This window comes from Agelaius phoeniceus, chromosome W (assembly GCF_051311805.1).
Source record: "Agelaius phoeniceus isolate bAgePho1 chromosome W, bAgePho1.hap1, whole genome shotgun sequence".
Classification (NCBI taxonomy): Eukaryota; Metazoa; Chordata; class Aves; order Passeriformes; family Icteridae; genus Agelaius; species Agelaius phoeniceus.
This window is the reverse complement of record NC_135301.1, coordinates 1,739,564-1,766,507: the sequence shown is the minus strand read 5'-3', so window position 1 is coordinate 1,766,507 and position 26,944 is coordinate 1,739,564. Positions and strand designations below refer to the sequence as shown.

The window sequence follows — 26,944 nt, the reverse complement described above, 5'->3', positions numbered from 1 at the left end:
CTCGTTCCCAGGCGGGAATGCCCGGGCTGGAGCAGCTGGGAGGCGTGGCCCATGGAAAGGGACGCGAGCTGAAGGCCGAGAGCTCCGGGGAAAGCAGCGGCTGCCAAGGGAGCTGAGCCAGAGGCAGCCCGGGCAGGGCAGAGGATGGGAATCCTGAAAGGTGAACGCGCCCAGACCGGCAGAGGGCAGAAAGCAAAAGTCCAAGCCAGCAAAAGACAACGTAAACCGTGGAGATAAAAAGACTCTTGAATTTGCCTTTTCATAATGAAATAAATCCAGCTGGAACAACATCAATAAAAGCAGTGGGAAGGATCATAGCAACAGGTGGGGTTTTGCTCAGCTCTGCTTTGCTTTGATTCCACTACAAAAGATCAAGGCTTCTCAGGAAGATGGAAATGAACACATAGGTTGATCCAAGAGCAGTGAAAAGTGGGAATGAGGCACTTTTAGCCCCAGGAATGGCTCTTCCCTTGTGCGCTAAGAGAGCTTCAGCAGCAATTCCCGCTTTGGTGACATTTTCCAACAACGTGGATTTTCTACAGGGGCAGACTTGGAAAAGAGCAGCTCCACGTTGAGATCATGTTGAGAGCTGCTCATGATTGTCACAGCTGCAGCTCCCCAGAAGCTGAACTGTTCACTGCAGAAAGAAGGAGAGGCAATTTGTTTTGCCATTCTCAGTGTGCTAACAATGTGTGCCATGCAAAGGTCACGAGCAGAGATGGCAGCAGGCTTTGCTCTGAGAAGCAGAACAGGTTGGATTTAGGGCATCCTAAGGAGATTGGAGTGAGACAAAAGCTCAGCTGCTAGGAGCAGAGGAGCACGTGGATCCATCCAGGGATTTCTGTCATGGAAAGCTAAATAGGCAAAGATCTGGCATCAGCTTTAATTGATGGCTGTCATCTTTCCGCTTTTGAGACCTAGTCAGTGGCACGGTATTGGCCAGAGTTTTAAAAAGAAAATGGCATCAGGTGTTATGAATCTTAGCTAGGTGTGATTGCGTAAAGAAGGAAAGGAGAACAGCGCTGTTTCTCTTTGTTTTGGAGCCTGCAGCCATGGTGGCTGCTTTGCACAGTGCACGTTGGTAGCGGTCGGTGTGCGAGAGTCTGTCAAATGAATATGAAAGCTTCTGGCCATGCCTTGATCCCGCGCAAGGAGCACAGAGCGAGTTCTCCCCTCAGGAGCAGCCCTGTCGGCCGGCAGTGCCGGCTCCTCCCGGGCACTGCCATGCGCCTCCTCCTCCTGGCGGAGCCCGAGCAGAGAGCCCGCGTCCCCGAGTCCCCGGGCGGGATGCGAGTCCCGGGCTCGGGCCCGTCCCTCTGCTCCCGCTCAGTGCAAGGGGCTCGGTGCCGGCTGCTGCCGAGCCCCGGCCGCTGGGGCTCCGCTTCCTCTGCCAAAGCTGCCGCTGTCCCTGAGCGAGGCGGGGCAGCTGCCATGGCCCGGGAGCGCGGCCATCCTTGGCGAGCTGCTCCTTCCCGGCGGCGGCAGCTGGGAGCTGCCTCAGCCTGAGCTCAGGAGCCGGGCAGGAGCGCCCGGATCGTCACCCGCTGCTGCCCGCTCCGGCCCGGGCACCGGGCACCCCTTGGCTTCCCCCGGGCCGAGCGGATCCGGGGCTGTTCCCCGCGCCGCGGCAGCGCCTGGGGAGCCACGAGCGGCATCGCTCCGTGAGCCGGAGGCGGCGCAACAAACCCGGCTGGGGATAATGGGATATCGCAGTGCTGGGATAACGCGGTATTGCAGACAGGCTGCATTTGATGGCATCCTTTCAGGGCAGGCTTCCTACCTTCTAATGCCACGGGTGGGTTTTTTGCTAGCCTGCAGCAGTTCTCCCAGGAGAATCAAATGTGTGAGAGGTCCATTCCCTGTGACCATCTGTGGGGATGGCCGCAGTCAATTCCACCACCCTGTGAACTGAGACTAATAAATTGGGCATTTTTCTGGTCTCAGAATCGGGAGTCCTGTGGGTTGTTTGCTTGGTTTTTGGTGTTTTTTTTGTTGTTGTTGTTTTTTGGTGGTTTTTTTTTTGTTTTTTTTTGTTTTTGTTTTTTTTTTTTTTTGTTTTTTTTTTTTTTTTTTTTTGGTTTTTTTTTTTTTTTTTTGTGGTGGTGAAGGTGAGGAGGGCTCAGGGACAAAGTGCTCCGCTGCTGGCACTTGGACCCAGTCGCAGCTGGCCAGGCCGAGGGCTGTGAAGCCGGGACTTGAGCCCTGTGTTTCGGGGGTGCAGAACGAGGCTCGCCCAGGCCTGGAGCACAGAGGCCGAGTCTTGCATTTTGGGGCCCGGGGCCAGAGCCCAAATGCTGCGCGCGAGTGCTCGGAAGGCGGAGCCCCGGCCCGGCGCTGTCCGGGCCCGGCCCCGGCCTGACGGGGGCGGCTTCGGGGCTGAGAGAAGCGCTCAGGCGCTCCCTCGTGGCGCTCGGCAGCGGAGGCCGAGCTCCGGCCGAGGCTCTTCCCGGAGCCGGGACACTCGTGGGGCCTCTCCCCGGTGCCGATGGGCGGGGGGGTGAGGAGCCGGGAGCGCGGCGTTGCGGAGCCCGTGGGGCCGGCGTTCGGGGGCTCGGGCCCAGTCCCTGCCATGGTCTCGGGTGCCGGAGGCCCCGGGGCCGTTGCCGGGCGGGCGGGGAGGTGCCGGGGGCAGGAGGCGGGGCGGGAGCCGCGGTGTCCCCGGGCCTGGGCGGGTCCCGGCCGGGGCTCGGCGAGCCCGGGCCCGACGGAGCGGGACGGGAAGGCGGGGCCGGCGGTTGCCGCTCCCTGCCCGCCACTCCCGCCCGCGGCGCCGGGACACGGAAGGTGACACCGGGACGGGGCTCTGCGGGCTCAGGAGAGCCAGGCCCCTCCCGCCCCATAGCGATGCCAGTCCCGATGGCGACGGGGGAGAGGCGGCACCGCCCGGGGCCCCCCGGCAGAGCCAGGCAGCGCTCGGCCCCCGCAGCCCGGGCCGCGGTCACGGCCCCGCCGCAGCGGCCCAGGCTCCGAGCGGTCCCCGGCGGGAGCAGCCGTCGGGCGGGGCTCGCACAGCGCCGAGCGAGGCTCCCGAGCGATAGCCCCGGGACCGGGGGGGACAGGGGGGCGGGGCCGGCACAGGTGCGAGGGGCGGGGCCACGGAGCGCGGGCACGGGGCGATGCGACGGTGCCACCGCCACCGAGGCCGGGGGTGGCGGGCAGAGCGCCGCTGGGGTGTGCCGGGCGGTGCCGCCTCTCCCCCGTCGGGCGGATGGAAGCGGCAGCGGGCCCGGGACCGGTTTGGGGCCCGGGATGGCCGCGGGCACGGGGCGCTGCCGGGTGCGGGATCGCGGCCGTTCCCCGGTGCGGAGCCGCCGTGTGGGGCCGGCACCACGCAGGGCGCCCTCTGGCGGACACGGAGCGCGGTGCGAGCGCGGCGCCCCCGCCTGGCGGGGGAACGCGGTGCGGGGGGCAGAGCCTGAAAACAGGTGGCGGGGACAGGGGCGGAACCGGGCGGCACAAGGGACGGGGCCTGAGAGAACGGGGGCGGGGCCAGGCGGCACAAAGGGCGGGACCAGGGGCGGGGCCGGCTCAGGTGTGCACGGCGGGCGCGGCTCAGGTGTGCGGGGCCCCAGAGCGGCTGCGCGGGGCGGGGCCGAGGTGTTTTAGACCCCGGAAATCGCCTCGGCCGCCATTTGCTCACTCAGAGCACGGTGCGGACGGGAGCTCCGTGTGCGGGCTCCGCAGGTAAGGCGCGGAGGCTTCGGCCTCCCTTTCTGTCCCTCTCTCTAGCCCTCCTTCCTTCCCCGCGTATTCCCTTTCTTTCTCCCCCTTCCCTCTCGCCCTAAAACGCTCCTTTCCTCTCCTCCCAAACCCGACTCCCCCCACTCGTTCCTGTCGTGTCCCTTCCCCACTACTCCCTTCTATTGCTCCTCTTTCCACCGTCCCTCTTGTCCCCCCTCGGCCTTTCCCTTCCTGTCCCGCTTCCGTCGTCACTCCGACCCCTCTCCCTCCCCGTCCTCACCACCCCCATCTCTCCTGTCTCCCCGTCCTCCCGTTTCCTTCTTTTCTCGCAGCCGCGGGGCTCGGGGTGCCGGGCAAGAATAAAGCCCTGAGGGCCGGAGCCCGGCGCCCCCGGCCTCGCTGGGGTCCCCACACGGGGCCGGAGCCGCTCTGCGGGTCCCCCCATTGCAGTCCAACACACCGCCCGACACCGCCGGGGCTCCGGCTTTCCCAACATCACACTGGGGGGGGTCCTGGGGCGGGGGGCCCGAGTTACAGGGGCCCCCTCATTAGGAGGGGGTCCCAGGGGGGAGGGGGGTTTAGGAGGGGCCCCCTCGTTAGGAGGGGGTCCCAGTGGGGAGGGGGGGGATAGGAGGGGCCCCCTCGTTAGGAGGGGGTCCCAGGGGGGAGGGGGGGTTAGGAGGGGCCCCCTCGTTAGGAGGGGGTCCCAGTGGGGAGGGGGGGGATAGGAGGGGCCCCCTCGTTAGGAGGGGGTCCCAGGGGGGAGGGGGGGTTAGGAGGGGCCCCCTCCGGAGGAGGGGGTCCCTGGAGGGGGGTGGGGGAGGGCCCCCTCCGGAGGAGGGGGTCCAGGGGAGGGGGCGGGGCCTGGGGGGGGCGTAATCCCCCTCCAGGCTCCGCCCCCTTCCCCGGACCCCCTCCTCCGGAGGGGGCCCTCCCCCACCCCCCTCCAGGGACCCCCTCCTCCGGACCGGGGCCCGGGAGGGGGGGGGAGGGCGGGTGGGGTGGGGGGGAAGCAGGGGCGGGCACGTCACTCTGCAGCGTGAGCTCACGTAAAAAAAAAAATTGCCAGACACACGACCGTCCCCTGCCGTCCTGTCCCCGCCCGCCCCACCCTCCCCCGGGCCCCGGTCCGGAGGAGGGGGTCCCTGGAGGGGGCCGGGGCGGGACCCCGTCCGGAGGAGGGCGTCCAGGGGAGGGGGCGGGGCCTGGGGGTAATACCCCCCAGGCCCCGCCCCCTCCCCACTGGGACCCCCTCCTCCGGAGGGGGCCCTCCCCCACCCCCCCCCAGGGACCCCCTCCTCCGGAGGGGGCCCCTCCTAACCCCCCCTCCCCCCTGGGACCCCCTCCTAACGAGGGGGCCCCTCCTATCCCCCCCCTCCCCCCTGGGACCCCCTCCTAATGAGGGGGCCCCTGTAACTCGGGCCCCCCACCCCAGGACCCCCCCAGTGTGATGTTGGGAAAGCCGGAGCCCCGGCGGTGTCGGGCGGTGTGTTGGACTGCAATGGGGGGACCCGCAGAGCGGCTCCGGCCCCGTGTGGGGACCCCAGCGAGGCCGGGGGCGCCGGGCTCCGGCCCTCAGGGCTTTATTCTTGCCCGGCACCCCGAGCCCCGCGGCTGCGAGAAAAGGAGGACAGTGGGGAATGGAAAACAAGAACAGGGGAACGGAGAAGAAGGTGGGGAGAGATCGGGGTGTGCAGGACAGCAGAGGACGGGGCTGGGGGGAAGGCAGGCTGGAGGAAGGAGCGGGATTGAGGGCGGGTGGGGAGCGACTGGTGGGGGGGAAGGGGGAGCTGGGAGCGGGGTCAGGGGGGAGTCCGGCTGGGGAGGGAAGGCAGAGGATGGGAAAGTAGGGTAGGGTAGGTGGGGTAGAGAACGAGAGAGGGGCGGCCGTAGGGGGGGAGGGAGGGGAGGGCTAGGGGGGAGAGGGAGGGGGGGGGGTTTGGGGGGGGGGAGGGTGTAGGGGGTGGGGGAGGGGTGGAAGGGAGGGTAGAGAGGAGAAATTCACAGAAATACAACACAACAGAAACGCAGGAGAAAAGAAACGCAGAGAAAAAGAAATATAGGGCCCCGGCCGGCAGCAACCTCCCTCACCCAACGCCGAGGAGCAAATGGCTCCGCCGGGGCCTCCCCGCGCCTTAAATCCCCCAAGGCCCCGCCCCGCGCAGCCGCACTGGGGTCCCTCACACCTGTGCAGACCCCGCCCCTCGCACCTGCTCCGGCCCCGCCCCCAGGGCCCCGCCTCCCCCCCGCCCCCCGCCCGCCCATAAATCCCGGCGGATCGGCGCCTGTCCCGTTTTCTGCGCGGGATGCTCATCCCGGGAGGCGGCGGGAGCGTCGGTCGGAGCGCTGTGCGGAGATCCGGATCGGGGGCTGCTGCTGGTGCTGCGCGGGGTCCACGGCGCTCGGCTGGGACCGGGACGGGGATGGGGATTTAGGCCTGGGAATTCGTATCCTGGTCCTGCCGGTATTTCTTGTCGAAGCTGGGCCGAGCTGCTTCTTTCTCGGCGGGCAGGGTATGGGTGCCAAGGCCAGAGAATCGAGGTAGGATTGGGGCTGGGATCGGGACCACTATCGCTGCGGTCGGGAAAAGCCGCTCCGGGACAGGCGCTGCCGCTCCGGTTGCGGCCAGCGCGGGGCTGGGTCTCGCCGGGGCTCCAGGCACGCTCCGGCTGCGGCGGCAGGGAGCCGGTGCCGTGCCGCTGCCATGGCCGCCAGGAGGACGACGCTTCCCCGGAGCAGCCTCTGGATCGCGGCTGGCAGCGGGAAGGACACCGAGACCGCCCGTACCGGCCCCGGGACCCCATGGGCATCGCCGCTCGCTCAGCGCCGCCGCCCGCCCCGCGGGGCGCCCCCTGGCGGACACGGCGCCGCCCCGCAGCCCCCCCGGCCCGGTAACGCCACGAGCGCCGCGCTCCCCTACGAGCCCCAGCGCCCGCAGCCCCTGCTCCGTGCCCGCAGCCCCTGCTGGGGGCTGCAGCTTCCCAGCCACGAGCAGCCGCTCTGGGACGGCCGCTGGGGCCGAGGCGTTGCTGCTCCCGCTGCCATTGTGCCTGGGGTGGGACTGGAGCCCCAGGGAAACGCTAGGAAAAACCCCATGGGTTAAAAAACCAGTGCAAACGATTTGTTCTTTATTTCCAGAGCCGTGGGAATCATCAAGTCAAATGTGAGAAGTGACTGGCCCAGCTGTGTATCAAACCCAGAATTTTGGCCTTCTCAGCACCCTGCTCCAAACACCTGGGCCAATCCCAGGGCTGTTCCAAAGGCCCTGTGTGGGATGGCAATGACTGCTGCCACTAAGAGAACTCCTCTGCAAATGCAGCTCCTTCCCTTCTGCTACTGCTGCTTTGCACAGCAGCCCCTGCAATGGCTGTGGGGCAGAACTGGCTGGCACTCAACATGGCAGCACCAAACTCTTCCCCATAGCCCTGATTGTTCTGCCCTTGCCAGGATTTCCCCAGCAGCTGTAAATGTGCTCCCACAATGTCCCTTTGTTTCCCCAGGAAGAAGCCAACAAGACAAGCCCTGAGGGTTACCTTGCTCCATGGCCAAAGCTCTTCTGGAGAGTGCCGGGGGGCGTTGCCTGCAGGTGAGTGTTGCCAGCTCCAAACCATGCTGGCTGCTGAGGCCAGGGCTGTTTTTCTGGCCCAGGGGCCTCGGTGTCTCCTGCTGGCTGCCAGCCATGCTCCTTGGTGTTCCCTGGCTGTGTCCCAGCTGGCTGGGAGCGCAGGGCAGGAGGAGGCCAGGAGCTCCTGAAAGGCAGCAGCACCTCGTGTCTTTGGCATCTGCAGGGGAGGAGCTGTGCTTGCACCGTGGCTCCTGGGCCAGGGGCTGCTCTGAGCAGGCCCCTGGAAATGCTTCAGCCCGGACAGAGACCACCAGCAGCCCAGCAGGACCCCAAGGAGCAGCTGGCATTGCTGGAAATGGAGGCACGGGCCCTTTGCAGAGGGGCTCAGCAGCAACTCCTGGCTCAGAGCTCCCACACAGCTGCCAGCTGTGGCCCAGCCACCCCAAATCCCTTCCCTCCTCCCCAGCCTGAGGCCATCGGCCATCAGCAGCATCAAAGCCAAGGCCATCTTCCCCCACAGATGTTCAATCCCAGGCAGCAGCCCTCAGAGGTACCTGAAAATCAGTGGGATGGAGTTCGGAGTTTTTCAGGGATCCAGCTGGAAGTGCAGAAGTGATGGAAAGCTTTCCCAGGTAGGTGCCACTGGAGGTGTGCTGAAGACAAAGCTGTGCATCCCTTTCCTGAGAGAAAAGAATTTGTAGAGGCCCCTGCTGAGGCTCTGAAAGGAGCTGAGCTTCTGCAGGGAGAGATGTCCCCCCCTGGGCACAGGGGCTGCCTCAGCTCAGGCTGGGAGCACATCTGGCCACTGCCTTCTCCTGCTCTAAACCATCCACTGGATCTTCTCCATCCTGGAGCTCAGGGGGGTGAAATGGGCTCCATTCCAGGCAGCTCTGGCCAGTGAGCCCAGGGACACCACTGGGCTGAGGGTTCTCAACAGCCACTTCTATGGAATAGAACCCTGGCCTTGGCCCTGTGCTGCTGAGCTTCCTTGGAAGCTCTGCTGGCTCCTGACACAGCTGCTGTCCAAGGCAGCAGCTCTGCATGGGAATGCCCACACTCCATGGGGCACTGGGAGGTTACTGCAGCGGGAATGGAGCAGGGAATTTGGGGCTATGGGTAGAATTCATCAGAACTGGCACAGCTGACAGGGAACCCCAAATCTGGGCACCACACAGAGAACAATCTTTGTCCTGCCCTGTCAGCTCCAACCCCTGGGCTGAGAAGTTTTGGGAATTAAATGGATGGAATGATACAAACCACAGCAAGTGGCATCACCCAGAGGGACAATCCGGGTCCCAGACAATTGCTCCACAATCCACTATGGGGGAAAACACCCTGTGCCTGCCAGGAGCTCTGACTCTGCTTCTCTACCAGCTCCTGAGCAGTGTCAGGGCCACCATGAGGGCCTTAAAATCCAAACAAACCCCCTATCCCACACAGTGAATAATCCAAATAAAGAAATGCATTCTTGTCATCAAAGCTCCAAACTGTGTCAAGAGCTCTGCCAACAAGTTAATGGGATTCCCAAGAATCTCATTAATGCTCTTGGTTTCAGTTTTATGTATTTTTAATCCCTCAGTGGGCAGCCTGTACATCTTATCCTGGGATTTAGAGGCTGAGCAGGGCTGGCTTTGGGTTGACCCCCACCTCTGGCCCCAGCCTGTGCAAACACACCTTGTGCCAGGCTGGGTGAACTCCTCACCTCAGCGTTTCCCTCCTAAATATCCCCTCCTTATCTCTCTGGAGATTCACTGACATTTTGCCCAAACCATGCACTCCTCACCTCCATGTGGCCTCCAAGTGTCCATTCTGTTCCTCACAGGTGCCCTGGTGCCACCGTGTTGGTCCCTTGGCCTTTCTCCAGCCCGAGGCTGCTCCTCTGCTCGCTCTCTGCAGTCTCATCCCACAGGGATCCTCTTCTCCCTTCCCTGCTGGCTGCTGCCAAGGAAGGAGGCCACAGGGAGTCTCCAGTGCTGCCCCCTCAGCCCTGGAGAGTCCTGGCTGTGGGCCCGAGGGGCCTGGGATTTCCCAGGGAAATTGTCTGCTGGTCTCCCTTCAATGACCTCAGCAATTCCCTCCAAAATGCCACCTCACTGCCCCTGACATCCCCTCACATTCCACTGCCCTACACAAACAGTTCTTGGATCCCCTCTAGATCACACCAGGTTTTCAGCCACATGAATGGCATCACCTGTGCCCACTGCTCGTTATTCACCCAACCAAAATCAAGAGCAAATGTTGGTTGGGCTTTAATAACAACTTGAAAGAACTTTACAGCACAATAAATCACCTTTTTCTTCTGTGGGTTTTTTTTCCCTTCAGCTGCTGGGCTTCCCTGTGAGGATGTGTGCTGAGCTCTGGGTGGAGGGGACTGTCAGGCTGAAGGGCTGTGGGTTTGTGTTCTTCTCCCTGGGCATCAGCCACTGCCCCAATCCCTTTGCCCAGGCTGTTCCCTGTGCCTGTGCTCAGGCTGGGGCAGCACAGGCAGACGCAGCTCTCAGCACTCCCTGCTCCAAACACAGCTCTGGCCTCCGCTGCAATCTGGCTCTGCTGGGAGGTTTGCTCCTAGAGAAATCCAAGAATTGCTCATGGCAATGTGGAGAATCAATCTCCACAAAGGGAGGTAAGGAATAAAATCCTGCTCTGGGAGCCCTTGGGATCTGCAGGGCTGCTGAGGGAAGGGGACATTCCCTGCCTGCAGTGCACACAGCCCCACCTGCAGCAGCCAGCCCAGCCTGCCAGCTGGGCTCTGCCAGCCCCTCTCTGAGCACCCTCCCTGTGCTGCTCCCTCTCGGTGCCTTTGGCAATCCCAGCCTGAGCCTGAGCAGCCCAAAGCTCTGGCTGGCAGCCCAGGGACAAAGGGACGCTCCCAGGGATGGGGCACATTCCCAGCAAACGCTCCCAGCAGGGCCCAGAGGCACCCCTGGAGCTCCTGGCTGGGGCTGGCAGGAGGGCACAGCCCCCAGCTGGGCTGGCAGTGACAGCAGTGACAGCAGCCAAGTGCCACACTCTGGTGGCACAGCACAGACACCCAGGCCAGCACTGCCCGTGGGAGGGGCACAATGAATTCTGCTCCCTGTGCTGCCCCATGCCAGCAGGAAAGCTCCAGGGGCATGGAAACTCCTGCCCCTTCCCCCCAGCCCAGATGAGCACTCCTCAGCTCCCAACACCCAGTTCTCACCTCCAGCCTGCTCCCGGGGCTGCTGCCACGTTCCTGACAAGGTGCCAAAGGCCCCTGGGCACAGGGCTCCCTCTGTGTCTCAGAGCTTGGGCACGGCAGGGACCAGGCTGCTCCAGCAAGGACAGCCTGGAAGCAGAGCAGATGTCCCAGGGCTGGCAACGGGCTGGGGACAGCAGTTCTGAAACCCAGAGTGCTGAAAACAGCCCCCAAAGTGTTCTATGGTCACACCTTGAACATGGCTCCAAAGGGCAGCAGCTCTGGTGCCAGAGCAGCACCTGCACCATTCCCTGTGCCAGCCCTGGCTCACTGAAAAACAAAACAAATCAACCACACCCAGGCCTTGTTTGCACAATTCCTGATCCAAACCCTCACCTTTCCTGCCCAGCACTGAGGCAAATCTGACACAGCATTGAGAAGTGGCCTTTGCTGAGAGCAGCCATCATCCCAGTCCTCCAGCCTTGGCAAGATTGTGCAGTGAATGGACCTCAGCTCTACTCCTAAACCTCAATTTCTGTCAGTTTTTGTTAGAAAGATACTGGACAGGAAATCATGCAGCAGAATTTGCAAATTGCACAAGGAATAACAAGGCCCAGAGCAAAGCCAACCAGCCCCATCACTGCTGCAGCCCAATTCTGGGAGAAATGCTGATCTCATTTCTAAATACTGCCCTTCCCTCCCACTCAGTCCTTCCCTGCACATCCCTGCAGAGCATGGACTCCATCTTTTGCTGCCAACAGCACCTCTCCAGCCCAGAGCCCACTGCTCACAGACACAAACTGAGCAAGCCTAAGGCAATGTTCCCAGCAGCAGATGCAATTCCTGAACTCCCTTTTCCCTGGATTCTGAGCCCTTGCAGGAAACTCAGCTCAGCCCAGAGTCTGTTCTGCTTTCCCAGAGGGAAATACAGCCTGATGGGCCCCAGCTCTGGCACCACATTGCCCTTGTTCCTGCTGCCCTGGAAAGGCACAGGCAAAGCCAGTCCCTCAGAGCCCATCCCTGGGCCCCAGGAGAGCTGGAGCTGCTCCCAGATGCCAGGGCCCTGCAGGGCTGTGCTGACACGAGCACAGGCTGACCCCTGTGCCCAGCACCACCCCTCACTCTGCTCCCACGGCTCCCAAATGCTGCCAGCCCTGCCCCTGCCCCTGTGCCAGGGCCGTGCCTGCCCCCAGCCCCAGCAGAGGCTGTCACCCAGCCCTGCACCGGCTGCCAGCCCTGGCAGAGCTGGGCATGCACTGAGAGCTCCCCAAGGAAGGCCCAGAGCAGCCCTGGGCTGCACAGACAATGCCCAAGCTGCCCTCAGGGCACAGCCAGCACCACAGCTCCAGCAGCCCCAGGGAACTCTGGCACTGCCTCTGCACCTCTGCCCTTCTCCAGCAGGCACAGCTGGGGCTGGGCTGGCAGCAATGGCATTGCCATGGCAGCTCATGCCAGCAGAGAGGAAAAGGGGAGCCCTGTGTCCCTCTGACTCACCCCACAGCGTGGGCAGGACCAGAGCCCTTCAGCGCAGAGCCCTGCTGCTGAAGCCTCTTGCCTTTGGCTGCTCCAACACCAAAGCTTCGGGCAAACATGGGAGGAGTTGGATGATTTTTCCTGCCCTGAAAGAGAGGAGAAAAGAAAATTAAGTCCACTGTGGAAGTCCAAGGATCCCAGCTCTCCTAGCTCTGCTCTGCTGGCTCACTATGGGGTTTTACCCAGGAGAGGTGACACCAATTCAAACACAAACGTGTCCTTTGCCAGCACTTTTATTCCTGACTATTTCAGACAATGAAAGGATGCTCATTTTTCATCTTGCATTCTCTGCCTCATTTGAACAGAACCATTTTTATCCCAGAGCCCACGTGGCAGCCATTCCATCCTTTCCCATTGGACTTGGCACAAAGGAAGGGACACCCGGGATGCTGCACCACAAGAAATCCCAAAGAGAATCCCCTCCAAAACCTCCCAGGGAAAGGGTTTTTGCTTTTGGGACACAAGAAAGGCCTTGGGCCATTTGCACCCACATGGAAAGCCCACACTGAGCACTTGCTTTTAAAGATGTTGCACTTGAAGTTACAGACATGGATTTGCTCTGGGATTTGGCATTTCCTGCACCCACACAAACACATTCAAGGAATTAAGCACAGAGTCCTGAAGTTTGGTTATTCCAGTGCTGTTTTGGTAGTGCCACTTGACACACCAAAATCCACAGCAACACTTCAAAAAATGCAAAGCAACTTTCACCCCCACAGCCCCCTTCCTTTCCATTTTGCAGTTTTGGGCTCCTCTTAAGAACAGCTTAAAGAAAAGAAGAGAAAAGGCCAGGACCTGCTCCCAGCCAGTGCCCCAGCCACCTGTTTGCCAGAGATTCTCCTTACAGCTGATGGCTTTTCTAAGAAAGCTCCAGCTCAGCCTTATCACAATCCCCTGGCAGCCCTCACCACGAGCCCCAAAGGCCAGGGCACATCTGTGTGCTGCCTCAGGAAGCTCAGGGGCTCTCTGGGGGACAAAGCCTGGTTTGGGCCCAGAGCTGACTCTGCTCCCTGCTGGCTGAACTGTGCAGCTGTGGGATGCAGCTGGGTGCTGCAGGGCAGAGTGTGTCACCCTCTGTGCCAGCCAGGCTCCAAAGGCAGCCCTTGGTGCCCCAGCAGCGCTGCTGGAAGCGCTGGCAGCGCTTGGCACAGATGGGATGGAGCCTTCCCACAGCTCTGTGCCCTGGCACCGAGGCTGGCACAGCAGAGAGGCTGATGGCAGCAGAACAAACCCAGCTGGCTTTCCATGGGCACTGATGGCACTGAGAGCCCCAGGCCAGAGCTGCTCCCTGCCCAGCCCAGGAGCTCCCAGTGCTGCTGCAGGGCACGGGCTCTGAGGGAACCCTGCAGCTGGGACAGGAACGCAGCAGCGACAATTCCCAGGCACAAAGAGATCCCCACCTGCTCCAGCAACTGAACCTCTGGGGCTCAGCCCCACGGGCTGTCCCTGCTCCAGGCAGGAGGAGCCACACAGCCCCCGAGGCTGGGCTCACCCCCTGCCCTGCCAGCAGGAAACAAGGGCTTCATGAAGCTTGGGGACACCTTCTGTCCCCAGAGGGCTCTGACACAACATCCAGCAGTGTGGATCTTTAATAAAGACACCTCGGACCTATCCTTGCCACACACTCGCCTTTGTTATTGCCTCACAGTCTCTGCTTTAAAATGTTTTGCTATTACAAGTGTTTAAACAAGACTGACCGTGAGCCCTGCACCCTTGCCGTGCTCCAAGCCCTAAGGCAGAGCTGGATATCCTCACACTCATCCAGCCTGAGGGAGCTGCTGCAGCATTTAAAACATTTACAAACCACCCCTGCCCTGAGGCTGTGCAGCCCTGGGAGGTGCCTGGGTGCCAGCCCAGCATTAGAGATGGGACATCAGGAGAGCGAGCAGACAACGCCCACTGCAGCCTCTGCACTCTCCGCGCTGCAGCTGCACGATCCTCACTGCTCAGCGACTCTCAGCTCTGATTCCAGGACTCCCGCCAGGAAACTGAGGGCCCTTTCCAGATGCAAATCCCCACAGAGCCACTGCTCTCCTCTCCACCCACCCTCCTGCTCCACCTTTTACCCCTTTGGTAGCCACCACCCCACCCAGGACACAGAGGAGGCTCTCGGGTGCCAACTGAGACCCAAATCGATCCAGGTGCCTCAGGAAATAAATACAAACCAACTCCTCCCTTCTAGGCTAACAAAATGTCCTGGTGCCCAGTTCCTGTTTCCTAAGGCAAAACCCACGCATCAGGGGAAAATGGCAAGTCCCAAACCCAACCAAACCCGGTTTGGCATCGGTTTCCATCAGGACCGTTCAGGTTTCCCAGTGCCCCTCAGCTGCAGCCACAGGAGCAGCTTCTCTCTGGGACCCAGGGGGGTGGGCACAGGGACACCCATCCCGCTGCTTCCCGGCAAACAGAGCTCAGCCCAGCCCAGAATGGAACAGAACAAATGCAGTTCTTGCCCTTGCCATTTATGTCTGAGCTCTGGCACGGTGTTATTGAGCACAAAACTCCCAAGAGGGGACAGTCTGTAACTACTGCTCTGGATCAAGGATCATCTGTCAGTTCGTGTATGCACTGCACAGCTTTCATAAACAGCACTGTAACAGACACTAGTTTAGACTGTAATACTATAATAGAGACTGTGAAATGTTCAAATGCTTTTACACGTAAGGAACTCAGAAAATGGTGTCAGATAATGAGGTGATTTCCCACAGCTGGGGACAATCTTATCTGAAACACAAGATAACAGAAACAGAAACCAGAGCACTGAAAAAAAAAAGGAAAAATTTACTGACCCTCGTTATCAAATAACGAGGGAGTGAAAATAAAACAGGATGGCACCACAGGAAGAAATAAAGTATATTGGTTTAATCCACAAGATGGCGCGAAGGTTCCAACCAAGCAAAAGAACATCTAAACTGAAAAGGACTCTTGGAATATGTATAAACTCTAATGAATATGCACACCCCACTGCAATGGAACAGAATCTAGAGAACACGGTTTAAGGGAACCGGGTGCTCCTGGCAAACAGCCAAGCACCCCAGCGCTGCCTTTTATCCCTTAACAAACGTGTAAAAATTCTAGAGAGTGAACTCTGTTTCTCACCCAATAAAACGCTGTTCCCGCAGCTGGGACGAGCCCCACCTTCATTCCACGGCACACGATCCCAGAGAGCCGCAAGGCCCGGGACAGAGCCGTGCCACCCGCAGCGGGTCCCACGCAGCAGCGCCCAAAGCAGCCCCGGCCCCCTGTGGGTGCCCCCGGCCCCGGTGCCCCCGGCCCAGCTCCCTCCCCTCCGGCCGCTCACCTGAGGGCACCGCCCGCTGCCTCCCGGCGCTGCTGCCGAGCCGAGGGCATTGTCCCCGCTCCTGGCCCAAAGGCCGCGTTCTGCGCTGCAGGGCGCGCTCCGGGGGACGCGGGGGCGGGCAGGGACAGGGTGAGCCGGGCTGCGGCGGCTGTCCCAGCGCTCTGTCCCCTCCCGGGGCTCAGGCCGGGGAGCGGGGCCCTGCCAGCGGCCGCCATTGCAGCGCGGAGCAGAGTCAGGTAGGGCCGAAGAGCCGAGTGTGGCCGAGTGGAGCCGACAACAGCCGAGTGTGGCCGAGTGGAGCCGACAACAGCCGAGTGTGGCCGAGTGGAGCCGAGTGTGGCCGAGTGGAGCCGACAACAGCCGAGTGTGGCCGAGTGGAGCCGACAACAGCCGAGTGTGGCCGAGTGGAGCCGACAACAGCCGAGTGTGGCCGAGTGGAGCCGACAACAGCCGAGTGTGGCCGACAGCAGCCGACAACAGCCGAGCCTACCCGAACGGCCGACTCTGGCCGCGATTTGCCGAATCCATCCGAGTTTAGCTGAGGTGAACTGAACGGAACGCGACGGAACCGCGTTCAGCCCAACCGAACTAGATAAGCCCGACCGAACTAAATAAGCCGAACCAACCTGAACATTACGGCGTCGCTCACTCACCCATCTCTCAGTGTGGGCAGGCACCCTCAGCTCTAAGGAGCCGTGCAGAGCGAGTGCTCCGTCCCTTGGGAAGCAGGGAGTGATCAGCCCCAGGGACAGGAAAGTACAGACAAATGCCGTGGTCAGCCCTGAGGATTCAGGAGGATTCCGAGCCAGTGGCCTAGAACCTGCCACAATTCTATCTACAATTGCAATGTAATTACGGTGGGACAGTGCAAGGCTGGAGTTCAGAGAGCTCGGCCGTTCCACCGGGGCTGGGGACATGACTGAGGGGGTTTTGTGTCAGTCTGATGGGCCTGAGCAGCATCAAGAACCAAAAGGAAATTTTACAGAAATGTTTTGAGATGGACTGCCCCAAAAACTTGGGCTGCTTCTAGGGGGACAAAAGATTGAAAAAGCTTTCTGTTGAATTCCTGTCAGAAAGTCCAGACCCACTGGTTCAGCTATGGAAGGGATGGATATGATGCACCACAGAAAGAGACAAAAGCAGAAATGTTAAAAGGTCTATCTCCCATCCTTCCCCAAGACTGTTGGATCAGTCTTTTTTAAGTGCTCTCTAATCTGATGTTTCTAACTCCCTCTGTCTTCTGCCATCTCTACCTGTTTCTACTTTACTCCAATTCTCTCCACCTGTTTTCCTATGTTTCTCTCCCCCCTATTGCTCTACCCACCTACCTCTCTCCCTTCTCTTCCTCCATTTCTCTCTCTCCCTCTCTCTATCCCTCTCCATCCCTTTATCTCCCCCATTTCTCCCTCTCTCCATCCCCCTCTCTCCATTTCTCTCTCTCTCTCTTAATTTCAGTTCCACGTGTCCAGAAGGAACTGTGCTCCTCCCCAAGGCCTGTACTATGTGGAGTTACACAGCGCTCTGAACTGTGTGCTGTAATACAGAAGACTGTTACAAACACCAGGGTAGACCATAGCTAAGGGTGTCATCACAGCACTTCCATGGGATGGAAAAGCCATAGGAAGAAATTGCTGAGTGTTATGCAAAGAGACCAATGTCATGCCCAAGATGTCTTCATACATCAGCAGCACTGGTCAGACAGGGGTCATGCATCTCCCCTCACTGGCACCAGGAAAAAAAAAAAGAAACTGAGCAAACCCACCTTTGTATCGAGAGCCTTTTTTATGCTGATTCGTCTCTGAATTCTAGCTTCTCCTCTTTCAATCTGAGCCATGATCTTCTCTATGTCTTGGAGTTCATTGCATCTTTCCCAGAACACAGCTAAGAAAAGAACAACTTCTTAGTATCTTATCATGCATTGTAAAAGTCAGAGGTTTAACCTTAAAAAAAGGATGTTAGCTGTTCCTTCCTTTTACCAGAGCTTACTGCTGTGTAACAACAGACATGCCTTGAGCTGGTAAGAAACCTTCCCTTCCAGCTACCATGTGCTGCAGTAGTACAAATGCTGTTTTGAAGAGGGTAGATATAGGAATCTTCAGTTTAAGTGAGGTACAATACAGGCCAGTAAGACTTTTGTGTGTCAGTCTCCTCAAAGGAAACAAAGCTTCTTCAAATGAAAACAGATGTAACAGAATACAGTTTTATCAATAGAAGCAAGAGGGCAACTGAGTGCCTGAAGACAAGCAAGTGCCTGAAAGACCATTAGGTGTTTAAATAAGGGGTTTTTGTACAAGATTTTTGCACATTTTCAACTTGCTCTATACCTTTAGAAATGTAGTGCCAGGACTTTGCAGCTACACTACGGTGGAAAAAAATCTCTTCTAATGCGAGGTTAAGACTCAGGTTACCAGTGGTGGCTGTAGGTTCAATCGTGATGTATTTACTGAGTTCTGCTCTCGAGGAGGAGGTAAAGGTTAACTTCTCATTAATGAATACAAGGAAAAGGGAAATCTCTTCAGCTAAGCAGTGTTTCTCAGCATTTCCCTTTGCAAAAATTAACAAGAACTGAAGACAGTGCTACCCAGTTAGATTCAGGATACAGTGAAGTGGCTCAGCAGGAGTTTAGGTGTGCATTTTAGTACAGCCTTAGTTGTGCAGGCGGTAATGATGGTAAAAGACAGAGCAGCAGATCCAAAATACATCAATATAATTCTACCCCAAAAATCTTAGAACAGCAGTGTAAGAAATTCTCAGCAGTAGGATGTTACCATGTTCTCAGGCAGTTCAAATGAGCCAAGCAGAGTTAGATACTCTCAGAGCTGAGTACAGAATTAAGTTACCTGAATACTCAATGACTTCCTCTGGGGTTTTTCCTTCGACTTCTCGTGCTATATTTTCAATGTCATCACGGCCCCACTTCTCATTGGCTTTGAGGAACTGGTTGAAGTCTCTCTTATTCCAGTTAGTGAAGCCCTATACAGCAATCAAGAGGAAACATTGCACAGAGGTTCAGGATTTGTCCATCTCCAAATTTGATTCAACTGGTTTCTTGAAATTGCCTGTAACACTTCCATCATTCCACAGTGTTAAACCTTTTCTTTCTCTGCAGTTTAATTTAGTAGAACTCTTTTTATACTGCAGTCACTGTAGTCTCTCTATTTAAATACTGCAAAATGACTAGCACTAGTTCTTTATTTACCTAGTAATTTCTGGTAAGTTTTCAGCTGAAAAATTAATCCCTCCTCCTAATAGTCTCTCTGTGGGATTACTTTCTAAGAAAAAAAAATTGCTCAAGTGAAAGTAGTGTAATGGCTTTTGTTTTGTCAAAAAGGCCCCCCAAGTGCCTCACAGACACCCTCAGCCATTGCATCATTGCAGTGACCACTGCACGGTCACTCTCCCTCAGAAGGACTAAAGCCACCTTGTGATGGTGATTTTCAGCAGAGACACAAGTAGCACTGCTGAAGTCATGAGCTAAAGTAGGTTCATTTCATATTACCAGTAGCTTTTACAAGTAGTGGGAAGTAGCAAGTTCTGCCAGCCATGTTGTGATTTAGCCACAGCTTACTGGACTGTACTGATTCCTGACCTCTGTGATTCTGGTGTCTCCACAGTGAGCAGTTCCAGCTCATTACTACGCAAGCAAGAAATCCTGTCCTGTAATTCCGATCCCCTGCCAAAATACAACGTGTAAATAAAATATCCAAATAAGGCATATCAAGCATTCACCTGGTTTTAAATTATTTAAATATACAGGCTTCCTAATTATATACTTATTCAGCTCACACCCTCTTTTAGTGAGGGGAACTATCCACTACCAGATGTGGTTTAGGAAAACTGACTGTTCAGACCCCAGGATTCACTTCCATAAGGGTGTGAAACTGAGGCAGAATATGTGCATTAAATCATGTGGAATGCAGCACACCCAGCTCTGCAGCCATTCTGCAAGGTTTCATGGAAAGACATCACAGTCTATAGTGAATGCCAGACTAGGATTCAGGAGAATCCTTGGTGCACATTCCTCAAAGATATCCTATGACATAGGCCTATGACAAACCTAATGCTGGAAACTCTTTTCAGTCTGAACCAAACTGTGCAGATGTGTTAACTACGGCACATGCCGATCAGTGACCAAGAAATGTTCCCATAATGCTGTGAAACACAAAACAAGCTTTGGCTGATTTCAGTCTCACTGAAGAACCGACAATACCCGGGTTAGAAGTTTCTCTTTTTCTTCTAGTTCTTCATCATTAAGAGGTTCAGCCTCATCAATCTTAAGCTGCTCTTCCTTTTGTGCTTGGGCTGCATTTGGGAGATCAGGATTACGAGGTACCTGAAAGGTTTTGCACTTTATAAAACTGAATTAATTTTTCACAGATAATTACTAATTGTCACCTTTTTGTTAATATAACCTAATAGCTTCGACAGCTGAACATGATTTTATTTCATTTAAATTACTGTGAAAGGCTGGAAAAGTACTTATTCTCCTACTGTTGCATTAAACTGTTCCATTGCAAGAATTTAGAGAATAACACAGAAGGGACTGGACCTTAAAGATCACCTCTTTTCCAAGCCCCTGCTATGGGCAGGGCCACCTTCTGCTTAGACAAGGATGCTCAAAGGCTCGTCCAACGTGGCCTTGAACACTTCCAAGCAAGTGGAATGTGGGTCATCCACAGCTTCTCTGGGCAAATTGTGCCAGTGCCTCACCACACTCACAGTGAAGAATTTCCTTCCAATATCCAACCCAAACCTGCCCTCTGTCAGTTTAAAGCTGCTCCCTTGTAAAAAGTCCCTTTTCAGCTTTCCTGCAAGCCCCCTCTAGGTACTGAAAGGCTGCAATTTGGTTGCTCCAGAGCCTTTGCTTCTCCAGACTGAACAATCCCAACTCTCAGCCTTTCCTCCTAAGAGAGGTGCTCCAGCCCTCTGGTCAAGGAAATTCTTCAGTTACCTTGTAACCAATTGTTTTCCTGTCGTAGAGAATCTCTTTTTCCAACAGTTCAAACAGGCGAGGAGGAAAGAACTGGAAGTCCTGTACATTTGGCTGTTTTGGAGGCCGTGGAGCCTGAAACACAAAGCTTGCATTTGCTCCCTTTCACATCCAGAATCTGCTTGCTTGTAAGAAGTAATTTAAGTTTATGAGCAAACAAAAAGCATTATTGTTACAAAAATGCACTGTCTTAACTTGGGGGGAAAAAAGTCACACCATGCAAGACACACCAACCACCACAAAGAATTCTAAAAGTAAAAGAGCAGTGAGAGAAGGGGAAGAGAGGTCTTTTGGGAGGAGGTGGCTGGTGAAAAAGTCACACGTGTTTAAAGCATTAATCTTCCACAGGAAAATTTACAGCTGCTTAAATAAGAACTAGAAAAAACTTGATCTTAGCCTCCCTAACGTCTTACAAGTTTCATACTGTTCTTATTTTTTCTCACAGAAGTTTGTCTCAAGTCTTTTGGAAATTTTTTCTAAATTTAGATAGTCCCTCCACTTTATAAAAGTGAACAGAGCAGTTTTTATGACTCAAGACCTATTTGTTGCTTAGAGCTTCAGCCATTTACCATACATATTGAAAAAATTTATTTCTTTTGATTAGTCAACTCACCTTGGGTGCTTTTGGTTCACTGACTCGAAGAGCCTCTCTGAAGTAAGCATCCACAGCATAATTGGCTTTTCTTTCTCTTTTAGGGGGTTCAATCCACTCTGTAAATGCCAACTATAAAAACAAAACCCATCACCCCCAAAACCAAAAATTAAGTCTTGCAAGATCATGAGACCAGCTACAAGTTTTATGTAAAATTAGATCTACATCTACTTCATTATAAGTGTTATAAGTGTTATTTAAACTATTTTCATAGATGACACTGTATTTTACCCAATACCTCTTAAATAAGTATGACTAAAACATGCAATTCAGGGCATTCCTCCAAAAGAAACTTAAAACATTACCTTCTGTTTTTCTCTGTAGTCTTCCCCTTCAAAATTATACACGCTAGATTCAGTATCCATAGTAAAATTCCTAAGGGAGCTTTCACCCATCTTTGAAAGTTTTTCGTTCATTTCCGCAGTCTTGGACAGGGGATACAGAAAAGAATAGTAGCCATTTGGATGGTACTTCATTATTTAACATCTCATTCCCAGATAGAACGGGAGCCATTTTGGAAGGCACGTCATTATTAAACACCTCATTCCAGAAAGGAGCCACTCTGAAAGGTACTTCATTTTAAAACATCCCATTGCCAGAAAGAAGAGGAGCCATTCTAGAAGGTACTTGACTATAAAACATCTTATTGACAACATCAGAAAAAACAGACACGATTGAGTAACACAAAAACCCTCTACAGCAAAAACCCCTTTTCTCTCCAGCTTGGAACCAAGTTATCATCCAGAGACTCACTATCTTGCCATCACATTCAAATCTACAGGTGAGCTTCCCCTTTTCAAACCTTCTCACCTTCTTTGCCCCTCTTTCCAAAATGTGATCAATATCTTCATCTGTAATCTCACTATCCTTTGAAGCAAACACGTGTGTTGCTCCATGTCTGATCATTTGCAGCATTTCATCCTTTCCAAGTTTATTCAGGTTTTGATCCACCAATCTTCCTAAAGATAAAAATGCTTGAGGATAGCAACTCACTGAAGAGTTTATGTTATGGAAGGAGCAATACAGGATTTTCTCCCCCTTATATTTCCACATACAAACTACATATTACTGATTCCAAGCAAGTCAACTAAGGTTACCTTACTTTTCTCTGTCTATTAGAAAAAGGAAAGGCATTCATTTAAATTTAAAGTGAAAGAAGAAACTGAGTGCTTTAAAAAGTCAAATCTGACTATACCCCACTAGGCAGGTAAGCAAAAAGTTAGTGAGGAAATGCCTACTCCTACAGTAAAACAAATTTCCAAGTGGATGAGGCCTTTGCACATGAACTCCCTTCAGAGTTCAGATGAGGCAAAAGCAACACTCCCACTGGTTCTTACTGGCTGATTCCACCATGATTTACAATGGGAGAAGAAGGGAATTTCATCCTAGATCCGAAGTGCCTTCATATAATACTTGCCTTGCTGGATGACTATGGAATCCAGGCGCAGTTTCATTTCTGCACGCTCCACTATCCTTTCCTCCACGGTATTGTCTGTAATAAACCTGAACACACGGACAGTCTTGGTCTGCCCAATTCTGTGCGCTCGATCCTGCCCAAAACAGTAACAAAAAAGTCAGCACTTGCCTTCCAGCATGACTACATAATGAGGTTTAAGATTTTCATTATTTACAGCACACAAATTTACAAAACAGAACAGCACAGGTTACTAAAATGTTTACAGCTATCCATGGCTACCCAAGATATTACATTTTTATCTACATTGCAGGTTTGGGGTTTTTTTTTTTCAATAACACTGACAGTGAGTGTGTCTCTATGTGTCATAGCTAAAAAACAGCAGGATTTGGGGTTTTTCATTAAATCACACACAGAGGAGAAGATTTGGATGCTTCTGACCTTAAGCAACCTTCTGTAGAACCAAAGCATGAAGAAGTCATCTCTCTGCTGACCAAAAGCTGCCTTTCTCAAAATCCTTCAGTAGTGCCATGAATAGTTCAAGAAAAATACAATAACCCTGCCTCTCCTGACTAGTGAAACATGAACCACTGTGAGAATCAGTATTCTCAACACACACCTGTAGTGGTAGCTGGTACTGCCTCATTTGAGCTATTAGACACCAGTTCCTTCATTCTTTTGAAGTGATTTTTGCTAGAGTACTTGAGACCCACAGGTTAACTGAAATAATTTAAGACATTTCCAAGACTTGTCTCTGAAAGGCCTCATTTGTCAAAAAAAAAAAAACCAAAAAAAACCCCAACCAAAAATCCAAAAATCCACTGGCAGTTTTTAGATAGCTTTGCTTTCTTAGGTGGTCACTAATGTCCTTGACATGTATCCAGGATGGAGATGCATCCACATCTACTTAAAAAAACCCCTAAGGATAGTTACTAAAATGAGATCCTTTCATTACCATCACCATAAAAGCAGTTTTTGAAAACTTTAATTCAACTTTTCTTTATCTCATTTTCAAGATCGCAGGAAAAACAGTGAAAACACATTCACCTCCACTCCCCACAACAGCTTTATAGTTTTGGGATTAACAACCTAGATTTAATTCATTTTTACTTACTCAAGTAGGCTATTTGCATTAAACAATACTATGAGGTGTAGCACACACCCAGCATTTCCCACTACATAAAACACTGTATAACCCAAATGTGACTGAGGACTAATGGTTCCACACAGTGGAAGCTGCACTTGAACTGAAAATTAGTCTTACAAATCCTGCTCCTGTGCTAAAATGGGAAAATACCAATTTATTTTGGAAGTACACATTTCTAGCAAAGTACTGTGAGAAAAAGAAAAACAAAACCCCATAATTTCCATCTGGAATCTTACCATAGCCTGGAGATCTACTTGTGGATTCCAGTCTGAATCAAAGAGAATTACAACATCAGCAGTAGCCAGATCGATTCCAAGACCTCCTGCTCGTGTACTCAACATGAACACAAATTTTGAGCTGTCAGGATCATTGAATGCATTAATGGAAGCCTAAATCAATGAAAAGAATGTATCAGTTAAACAAAATGTTTTACAAGTAGTATTTTTACATAAATACAATCCCTGAAGTTGTAAATACCTGTCGCTCATTGTGAGGAGTTTGTCCATCCAGTCTGCAATATTCGTAATTTCTCCACATACAGTAATCTTCCAAAATATCTAGAACTCTTGTCATCTGCCTGAAGATTAGAACCCTTGAGCCTGTTTGGGTAAAAAGGTTTCTTATGCTTTCACCAAAATGTAAGATTAAACAAACTCTCCAAGTCTGCACTACCAGAAAAGGAAGGAGGGCAATTCCATGTACTAAGAAGAAAAGTCGTTTGAATTTCAGACCCAAACTACAATGCAGGGCTGCAGCTGCTGCTGCCACAGCACATCCATGCCATAGGACACGTTTGTCTTACCCTGATATGTCACTGTCTAATTAATGGCTGGCTTCTCCTTTTCATTTTGTGTTGTACTCCTCAAGAAAAAGTTCCCAGACATGGCAGAGTAAGATGGTAGCACAAATATAAAAACATTATCAAGTATAAATAATAAAATTTTGAAGTATTTGATTGTTTTGGATTTAAGATCTCTAGAAATAAAGTGAATTCTTCTTAAGTACTTGCCAGTTTACTGCCAAGAACAACTTAAATAAAAAAAAAAAAGAAAAGGTTCAGTACTTTATGCATATACACTCAGCCATTTCCAGTCTACTGGAGAAATTTAAGTAAAACACAGGATATAACAAAGTTTCTACTTCCTTTTGTCCTTTGGACTCAAGGGTTAATACTGAACTCTCTTGTTTAAGATGCTAATTTGATTTGAGACCAGTCCAGTATTAATTACAACACCTCATCAATAAACCTGATATCAGGAAGAAACCAAGATCAAAAAAGCACAGTAACCACTGAATTGCTTGGTTTTCAGTCTTGAGTTATACAGTCACAGCTGCTTGGATGATACCTAGATACAAAGTACAGTTTACTTCTATACTACAGAAGGTTGAGGTTTGGACGTGGTTTTGTTTTCCTGCAAAGTGTCCCCACTCACAAACCTACATCCAACTTCTTTAGCAAAGTTACTACTGTAAGCATACTCAAAAAATAGTGAGCTAAAAATTTATTCCAGTGTCAAAAACTCTGTTGCAAGTGACTTTTACAGTAATCCATTTCAAAGCTCAAATAACTTTAAAACAACTCAAGAGTTCCCCCATGTCTGAGTGTTTATAGAATACACAGAAAAACCTCAGGTACTGTTCAAAATCACATCCAGCAAGAAAGACCAACATTTCACACAGGATTTGACTTGAGCTATGTATGAGGACTCTGAATCTGAAATGGTCCTTCATGGCAAATCAAAGGCGTGGCTAAAATACTACATAATTATATTTCAGATAGCTAAGAAAACTATGAAAGAAAATCTAAAGCCCCAATCAAATGATGTTTTTATGGTGTGAACTTAGCTGCGATGAAAAAGTGGGAAAAAAAAAGAAATCAAAACACTTCAACACAAAAAGCCATAATGGACTATTGATCCAAGCTGGTATCATACTAGAAACCAACAGTAATCCTGGCTAAAGTCCGCTGGGTTTTGCTCAGAATACACAAAAATATTACTGAACCAAAAAACTCTCAAAACCCCAGAAAGGAGATGTATACCTTGTTCTTTCAACTTAGGCAGCAATTTGTCTAGAAGTACCATTTTGCCACTGTTAGTGACCAAGTGCATGTCTGTTGTGTAAGGTGGGCCAGGCTCTGCTCCATCAAAGAGGTACGGGTGATTGCAGCATTTCCGCAGCTGCATCAGGATGTTCAGCAGTCTCATCTTGTCCAGCTTCCCAGCTGAGTTCAGGATATCTATATCCTTCATCAGGATTCGGGTATACCTACAGCACGGAAAGAAAAAAACCCTTCTGTTCACTCTAAAATGAAGCTGGGGGATGACTTACAAGCTGCATCTTTTGCTGGTGCAGAGGGAGGAGGAGGAAAGGTTTGAATACATGTAAGCCAGGAAAAGCCTGTGGGAGACAGAACCTGCCCTCAGCATCATGGCAGCCATGGGACATGGTTTGGGTGTCATTCTTTTGCCTCTGGGCAAGTCAGAAATGTAGCACAGACTCACAGAATCGATTGGGTTGCAAGAGAACTCTGAGATCATCAGTTCCAACCTTAGGCTAAACACCACCATCCACTGGGTGCCACATCCAGCTGTTTCCTCAATACCTCCAGAGATGGTGAATCCACCACCTGTCTGAGCAGTCTATTCCAATGCTTGACAACCCTTTCCATTAAGAGATTCCTCCTGATGCTTGACCTGAACCTCCCTTGGTGTAGTTTGAGGCCATTTCTTCTTGTTCTGTTGCCTGGGAGAAGAGGCTGATGACCCCCTCGGCTGCACCCTCCCATCCAGGAGTCGTGCAGAGCAAAAAGGTTCCTCCTGAACCTCCTCTCCTTTAAGCAAGAAGTTAAGCAAGTTTTCATAAGTCTTTAGGCTACAAATACTGTCTAAAGCTCACCCTTCTCTTCATTTAATCAGGTAAATCTCCCTGACATGCATGGTTCTGTCATAGCAGTGTCAGAAAGAAACAGGAATAAACTGGGAGTATACCAGAGAGAATAAATTGAGTTCTACACAACCTCCAAGTCACAGACAGCACATTCCTTCTGAGCCTGAACCACAGCCCAGTCAAGCACATGCATTAATTACCATTCTCGCTGCATTTTGCTGAGGCCCACATAAATTTTAACTTCCTTCTTTGGAGGCAAGCTTTTCTCCACATCAGCCTTGATGCGACGGAGAAGGAATGGTCGTAGCACCTGAAAGAGGTTCACCATTAAATGCATTTTGGAAACTGAAACACTGATCAGGTCAATGGATGAAGCAAAGAGCAGATATTCTCTATCACAGATACATGATCTAGTGTTAGACAATCTGAAAAAAAAAAAGCAACCTCTATGGAGAAATTATTTGCTATACATAGGATATACATGTGCTTTATTTGAAAGACTCAAAGATTAGGTCAAAATGATCTTTGACATGGTTCTGTGTCCTTGGACTTAATTTTGCTTGACTGAAAAGTTGTGGAATAATCTCTCTCATCCTAATAGTCTATCATAAGAAG

At 53.0% G+C, this 26,944-nt stretch overlaps 1 protein-coding gene and 1 long non-coding RNA gene across 2 annotated transcripts; both read right to left on the bottom strand.

Moving 5' to 3' along the window:
- Window positions 1-6,780: 6,780 nt before the first annotated feature.
- LOC143696584 (uncharacterized) lies at window positions 6,781-15,730 on the bottom strand. The gene is made up of 2 exons (XR_013185983.1): window positions 15,238-15,730; window positions 6,781-12,022 (listed from the first exon to the last, which is right to left on the bottom strand). It is a non-coding gene; the product is annotated as an uncharacterized LOC143696584 (long non-coding RNA).
- A 509-nt stretch (window positions 15,731-16,239) lies between these two features.
- On the bottom strand, window positions 16,240-24,072 carry LOC143696605 (SWI/SNF-related matrix-associated actin-dependent regulator of chromatin subfamily A member 5-like). Its single transcript, XM_077193189.1, has 10 exons — window positions 23,918-24,072; window positions 23,677-23,829; window positions 22,293-22,429; window positions 21,690-21,834; window positions 21,185-21,304; window positions 20,841-20,951; window positions 20,189-20,302; window positions 19,448-19,570; window positions 18,078-18,210; window positions 16,240-17,118 (listed from the first exon to the last, which is right to left on the bottom strand). Exons 1-10 carry the CDS (start codon window positions 24,011-24,013, stop codon window positions 16,943-16,945), a joined length of 1,308 nt encoding a protein of 435 aa, XP_077049304.1. The 5' UTR covers window positions 24,014-24,072; the 3' UTR covers window positions 16,240-16,942.
- Between the last annotated feature and the right edge of the window lie 2,872 nt (window positions 24,073-26,944).

Excerpts from the sequence above, each read along its gene's own strand:
- LOC143696605 (XM_077193189.1), bottom strand. The coding sequence starts at position 24,013 with ATGACAAGAGTTCTAGATATTTTGGAAGATTACTGTATGTGGAGAAAT. Across the intron at positions 23,830-23,917 it reads CTCCTCACAATGAGCGACAG|GCTTCCATTAATGCATTCAA; the intron begins GTATTTACAACT and ends TCATTGATTTAG. Across the intron at positions 21,305-21,689 it reads TGGAAAGAGGGGCAAAGAAG|ACTGCGGAAATGAACGAAAA; the intron begins GTGAGAAGGTTT and ends CCCCTGTCCAAG.